Source organism: Cajanus cajan, chromosome 7 (genome assembly GCF_000230855.2).
Source record: "Cajanus cajan strain Asha chromosome 7, NIPB_CcT2T_4, whole genome shotgun sequence".
Classification (NCBI taxonomy): Eukaryota; Viridiplantae; Streptophyta; class Magnoliopsida; order Fabales; family Fabaceae; genus Cajanus; species Cajanus cajan.
This window is the reverse complement of record NC_138523.1, coordinates 9,963,566-9,971,341: the sequence shown is the minus strand read 5'-3', so window position 1 is coordinate 9,971,341 and position 7,776 is coordinate 9,963,566. Positions and strand designations below refer to the sequence as shown.

Here is a 7,776-nt window from a genome sequence, read left to right as displayed (position 1 = left end):
AATTAATAAAGATTTCACCTTGATAATATATTTTATATTTAATATAATCTATTTGAAAAACATGATCAACAGAATTATAATTAAGTTTTGTCTTAACAGAATTTTTTTTGTCAATTACTTATATCTTTACTTTTTTAATCTAATTTTAATTAATTTACATATTTATAATTAGCATGTTTTATTGTGGAGTAAAAATGAAAAAACTAAAATAGAAAAGCTTAAAATTATTTTATATAAAAGACAGAAAAAATATCGTGAAACATGATTAATGAATATCATGTGTCAGAATTTGTACTTACGTTGCTTAACAATCCATCTTTTTGTGATCAATAAAAATTACGAGTTTCAAACATTTTTATTTTCTTCTTCACCTATTTTTATTCAACTGAACAACCATTCTTTTTCATTTCTCATCTATTTATTTTCTCTCCTCCCTAATTTTTTTAACCATTTTTACTCTAACAAACATACTTTTAAAATGGCTTCATAAATATCAAGTTAATTAGTTCTTATGCCTGTTTATTGCATTAACATGATCCATTTGATGACTTGTAAGGGTAAACAATGTTATATCATATTAATATTTATCTTGTCAATCTAAATAAATACCGTTAGTATTAAATAATAATGACAAAATGCTTAATTTGGTGTGCCATAAATACCTAAAAGGACCAAATGCCATTTTTTTTTTAACTTAGAAGATAAAATTTAAATAAGAAGATGGGAAGCCAAAATAGTATATTAGTCATAATTTTATGTTTTATGTATAAAACATCTTTAAAAAATGGAAGCAACACTCTCTTTTTAAAAATAATAAAAAACTAGTTACCATTAATTAAAATTTATAAAATTAAAAGTGTATTCTACAATGAAGACAATTTAATTAAAATAGAACAATCTGGCGTCAATTAATCTAAGTATTTGCTGATGATATTATTTCATAATTAAAGAAGAGATTATGTTGTAAATTGTTCTCTAAAAGAAAAAAAATTCTTCTCTATATTATCACAGTCTTGAGATGGTTTTATTTTTTATTTTTATTTATCAAAGATATATTAAACAAATAGTAAGACACTAATTCCTTTTTAGGTATAAAAATTGCTTTTGTCAATCTCTTTTAATAAAATATTTTTCTATACACGTAATCAATAATGGAATTCCCAACTACGCATTCATTAAGAACCCAACTATTTATGATCACACCTTGTTGGTGTCTTGAGATGATATTTATCCATGCATCGTAGAACTAACTTCATATATATATATATATATATAGAATCTTTTATAGCTGTTTAATCAAAATCTTCGGTTTTCTCAAATAACGTTAACGATAATAAAACAATTTATTCCCCCGTTCTTGTGTTTTTCACTTATGTTCACACTTCACACCAGGCTTATTTTCAGTAAACTAGAAGTTGCGTTTTATCAAGTAAATAGCAGGGGCAAGGATAACACTTGTGGTTGATTCAATAATATTTAACATTTATTAATTTGCAATAAGTGACAATAAAATTGCCTGTAGAATAAAATGAATGAAATCTACATACACGTCTTCAACCAAATGCAAAAAGCTGAACGAAAACATAACTAGAAATTAAAACTTCGTATAGTCTATCATAGGAACTTAGGAAAATAAATATCCCTTCCTACACCTTTGATGCTGTCTGATCTCGTTCTCCAACCATCTAGAATCTTCTGTAACTCTTGAGGCCTACAAGGAACTTCTAGAGTTCCCTGCTGTTTGAAGCCATACTCTTCTTGAGCTTGGTCCAATAGTCCCAAAAATTCAGGACTAGTCAAGTAATCTAACTCAACCACAAACCTTTTAGTTTCTCCATCTTTGATTGCAAGAACAGCAAAATATCCTTTCCTAACATCATTTGGCACAACATTTGCGGTTTCAAGTTGGTTTTCATTGAAGTAGCTGAGTGAAGGCTTTCTAGTAGGCACAATTTGAGAGAGACCCTTTTGAAATTTCCCAACAAAAGACCTAAGCATCTTGAAATCTTTGACTGAATGCTAATTTCTTTGTATTTAGGGAACTTGGAAGTTTGAGCTTGGGATGTGTATACTCAAATGTTGGGTATTTATATTGAGATCATGAAGAAAGAAACACGAATTTTCTTGACCGTGTGGGGAACCACGCTTTCTAGTGGGTACATTAATTGCATTCATTATTGATGCCATTATTTGACAGGTCATTGGTCAAAATCTTAAATCTTAAAATCAAAATCGCGATAGATAGGGAGGGAATGGATTGCCGGGGCTTCATGTAAATAACTAAATATATCATTTAAATCTGTTTTGTTTGGACTTGACAGTGAGTGACATTCGTATAAGAGAGATGAAAAGAAAATAAGAAATAAATATATATGATAATAGGCAGTGTTTTAAAACCCGGACCGACCCGGCCGGTCAGATCGGTTGGACCGGGAACCGGTGGTCCAGCCGGTCCGAATCTGAAGTTGGATCGGTTATGCAGTCGACTCGTTTCAAATTGGATTGAACCGGTCAATTTTCTGGTTCAACGGTGAACCGGTGGGTCAAACCGGTTCAACAACTTTTTTTTCTTATTTTTTTTTAAATTTTTTTAAGGGACCATAAATCACAAAAATAATAATGAAAATTGAATCTCTTAATGAAAAAGCAAGGAGTCTTATTAAATATAACAATGACTACTTGTTCTAATATATTTGTTTGCAATATATACAACTTAAATAACTTTTATAGTATATTATTAATTTTAAATTATATATTTAATAATGCAATATTTATGTAAATATTACATATATTATTTTGTGATATTAATTGCAAGTATATTATATATGTACATATTATTTATATTTTTAATTTGTATTAATATACCGTTTAACATGTAATTTTTTTATGTATTTTTTTACAAAATAAAAATAAATTTTTTTTAAATAAGATAGAAAAATTGAAATTTAAAATAAGATATGAATTTATTAAAATTTATAAGTATAAAATATATTTAATATGAATATTTTTTTAATAAAAATAAATAAAAATCGAGTCATGCGGTTCAACTAGTGACCCACCGGTTCAACCTTTGACTCACTGACCCAGTACCTTAACCGGTTTGATAACCGATCCGGTTTTTAAAACTATGATAATAGGTAATCAAATAACAAAACACAGAGAAAATATAAAAATTATTTTAAAATTTATTGCATGAATTTTTTTTTTAAAATCATAAACCCTAAATCCTAAATCCATAAACACAACCGTCACGGAAGAATCGGATGCAGCTAATGAAGTACATAACGGTGGGGTGGGTGGTTGCGAGAGAGAAGCGAAGAGGGGGAGCTACAATAATGGTTTGGGCAAGAGTGGGAAGAAGAGGTTGTGTGGGAACGATGAAGTAAATCGGTTATTATTTAATCAATTTAATATACTTTATACAAAACCATCTTTAATAACCCATTTTAAAGGTTGCCACTTTATTTTTAAAAATATTTCTCTTTTAAATTCAGTTTTTTCATAATTGATTTTAAAAGTTTAATTTTGTATTTTTTTTATATTAATGTAAAATAATGTTTGATTAATAATAACCATATTTTACTATTGGAAATTAATCCTTAATTGAAAGTTTTGAGATATTGTATAATCATATTCATGGACCAAAAATATTAAAATTATTCTTTGTCTTTTTCTTCATAAAATTAATTTTAAATGTTTTGTACAATTAATAGTTATTTTTGACAAAAAATACTCTTAATCAAAGTTATTTTTCTTAATTCAATAAGTAGTTGGTAGAGTAAGAATTTCGCTAATGTTAAGACAATTTTCTTTTTAATATGATTAAGCATAGGAATATGAGCTATCCATTGAATGATGAAGAAAATCGTTGATTATAAGATTTTTGATGTACATAAGTGTTGTTTTTCATATTATGTTTTAATTAGCCATCATTGGTTTTTTGTGGTATATTCACCTAAATAAGAGGTGTGATCCATATTATTGCTTGATTATCCTTAAGAGCCATGTGATCTATGAAACACTGATTCCAACAGGACACCAAACACAACATGGTTAATGTCCAAAATATAAGATAGAGAGACACATAATTCATACTATTGCTAGTGTCTATGGAGTCATGGCGAAAAGGTATACAAGTTTTGTTTTAAGAGGTGTCTAAAAAAAATAATTTAATTATGACACGGGTGGGGGAGGGGGTACTTGGACACGTATCTGATAAGTGTCATGTTCGAAACATATTAGGCACACTGACACAATGTTTTGTAGATGTATCTATGCTTCATAGGTTATGAATTATGATATCAGTAGCGATTAGAACTATACTTATTTTAATTTTATCGAAAACATGCCTATTATAAGTGTGTTATCAAAATCTTGAGATGAGATATTTTGAGGGAAAATACTAACACCAACATAGTGTGGTCATACACTATAAAGCTCAAAGTAAAGAAGATGAGTACCATAAAAATGCATTATGGATTGGTGGATTAAAGATACAATAGAGATAGAGTTTGAGAGATATTTCTAGAACTTTTTAGAAAGGTGATTAATTATTATGAGTGATTCTAACAACTTAACTAACTACCAAGTTTTCAACTAACAAGTTCTTTATCACCTCTTTCGCAAAGTGATAAGTGATATCACCACAATCACCTTGAATTACAATCTACAACAAAAATACAAAGAGAAGTAGATTTTTAACAAATAATGATATGACTAAAAAAATGACCACCCTAAAATAATTTAGCTCATATCAGCCAAAAAATGATATTAGCAACACCAACCCTAAAAAGTGTTGCATAAGCATTTTCAAATCATACACTAAGGTCAGTGTTGGAAAAATCGAGAAATTGCAACTTTAAAGAAACTAGAGAGAATATTGGATCAATTATTCAACATCGATTCCTCATCATAACAAGTTCGATCGATGGATGTGGTGGAGCATCACTAAGAACTGTTGCATTGTAGTGGTAGAGGACAACACATATGAAAAAGGAAATTAGGGTGCTATACTAGCTATTAATTTGAGTTTCGATTCTAGTTTGAGAGAGGATGAATCTGAACAATGTGATACAAAATCAAAGTATTCAAACTTGAAACTAGAGAGTGAGGAAGTGCGAAAGCAAAAGAAAAATATGACAATGATAGAGGATTGAAATCAATGATTAGAGTGACTTGAACTAACTTTTGTTGGAATTCAATTGTGGAGTCAACAAAGGCCTCAATGTCGTTGGAATATTGTATCGTGATCCATTCACCACTTGTATTGAAGACAATCATGTTCACAATTAGGATTGAAGTTGAATCATTATGGTTAATGTTCTAAAACTTGTGATTGTAATGACCCGATAGATCATTACACATGATATGATACAATTATTACGTAACGAAAAACATAAATATAAACTAGTATAGAATTATCATACAAAAAGTACATGAATATTCATGTAACATATAAATGTGTATGATGCATAAAACATAAAACAGTCTTTTCCAATATCAATTAGAAAACACAAATCCCCTTATGAGGTCATAGAAAATCCATGTACATATACATTTATACAACCATAATATCCATACTAAAAACATAAACTCTAAGCATCGGTCAAACATCTCTATACATAGCTATATTAGAACAACCCAACAAAATATCATCTCCAAGCATAATCATCCAGCTCCAAACTCGATCTCCAACCTAATCATGACATGCTCTCATACTAAGTATGACCATTGTAGTTCAACATATGAAAAATTAAGGGTAAGCTTGTGAAATAAAACAACATAACATGTAAAAAGCAAAATAAAAATAAAAATAAAATCAACTATCAATTGAAAAAATCGATCAACCTAACAATTTGACAATTGAGCATCTTAAATAATTGAACTACTAAAAAACAACATAGACAATTGATACAACCAAGTAACTTTATTCAATAGAGCAATAATCAATTGAGCAACTAAACAACTTAAAATAATTGAACAACTGATGTGTTGTGTTAAACCTTCAAAATGTTGTATAATAACATGTTATTCATGATTGTTTTGTCATGTTTTAATATTAAGTCTTTGGAAATTTTCATTTTTCTCATTAAGTATGCGGTAAACAGGGAAAAATATTTAAAGAGATGAAATCTATGCACTTAAGGAATAAAATGAAGCAAGTATGAACTTTGGAGTCATGTACGACTGTGCATGTTTTATGCACGACCATGCTTCAAATACAAGCACATCCCTGCCACTAATAAAGCACAATCATGCTATATGAAGTCGTGCTTGCCTATAAGCTCGCACATGCTTCCTGTTTTAATAAAGTACGCCTAGGTTATTGAGAACAGTCATACTTGATGAGATGCACGATTATACTTAAAAGTTTTCCCTAATTTTTTCTAATATAAATAGGGATGTCTAGACTACATTGTAATCATTCGATCCTTTAGTCATAGTTTTATATTTTCTCTCTTTCTCCTATTCTACCATTCTAAGGTTATGATGTAATTTGTGAACCCCTAATGATGAATTGAACGAATTCCATTTAGTTAATTGTAGTATTATTTTAATATTTCCAATTCTTATACTAGTTAATTGAAAGTGAATGATCAAACTTTTTTGATTAAAAAAACTAAAATAATTAAATTATAGAAATTTGCATGATCAAGCTATTTTCTTAATCCCTAAATTGAATTAACTTATTAATTCGCTTCTACATTTTTATGCTTTGTTTTAAAATAAACTACTTATGGTCAATTTGAAATTTTCTTAAAATAAAGATTATTGACTTCCTAGAACCAAAGGATTATCAAAAATTTCATAAATAAATTGGCGACAATGTTTTATAATTCTCTAAATTCATCTTGAGGGAATTAGGGACAATAAGTCACAACCCTAGAGTTTTTTAATCTTCTCAATCTTTCTATTTTCTATTTTGATTGTTATTTTCTACTTTAATTGTGATTTTCTATAAGCCAATTTTGGTGTAGTGTAAGTCAAATTTTTATCCTTTCAAATTGCTAAAAAGCACGATTATGTTGGTAGTTTCTTAAACATAATCATTTGGATTCGATATTTGGACTTTACCCATTATATTGTTACTACTATAGTAAGGTACATTTGTCTTTTAACCACATTATGAATGCAACATGTCATCTCACATATCAACTTTGAAAATCTCCTACAACTTAATTGAGTAGTGTAAGCGGCTTGGTCTTGCCGAATCTACAACGGTTGACATGGTGACCAAAAACATCTGACATGGTGACCAGAAATAACTTAATTAATGATTTCTTAGACTTTTCCACTTAAATTAGGAAGGTCCAATGCACTCGTGTGGAACAATACAACTTGGGTGTGAGTTTACCACGATATTGATATGCATCAATTAAGCCTCATTAGGGAATTAGCCTATCGTCTGTCCTCTCAGTATTGCACCCTTTCCAACTTTGTGCCTACTCATTGTCCACTTATAACAAGTATGACTTGGTTTGTCCATCACACTATTTCAACTAAACAATCCAAAGGAGACAACTTTCCATTCAAAGAGCAACTTCCACACTGAATAGTTTTCAACACCAGGCTCATATAGAGCAATACAACTTATATTCACACATTAAAGTATTTTAATTTCTGAAATAACTTTTCCTTCATTTAGTTTTTATGCAACTTATAAGTTAAAACATGAAATACATGCATAATCACAACTTAAACAACATTCAACATAAACCTTTTTTAACTTAAACAAGAATACTTTGGTGCATGTACTTAGTGAGGTGAGTCTCTCTA

The 7,776-nt window shown here is 29.0% G+C and overlaps 1 protein-coding gene across 1 annotated transcript; it reads right to left on the bottom strand.

The window, feature by feature from the left end:
* Positions 1 to 1,614: 1,614 nt before the first annotated feature.
* On the bottom strand, positions 1,615 to 1,998 carry LOC109813579 (auxin-induced protein 6B). Its single transcript, XM_020377784.1, has one exon. The coding sequence runs from the start codon at positions 1,996 to 1,998 to the stop codon at positions 1,615 to 1,617; it is 384 nt and encodes a 127-aa protein (XP_020233373.1).
* Positions 1,999 to 7,776: the final 5,778 nt, after the last annotated feature.

Excerpts from the sequence above, each read along its gene's own strand:
- LOC109813579 (XM_020377784.1), bottom strand. The coding sequence starts at position 1,998 with ATGCTTAGGTCTTTTGTTGGGAAATTTCAAAAGGGTCTCTCTCAAATT.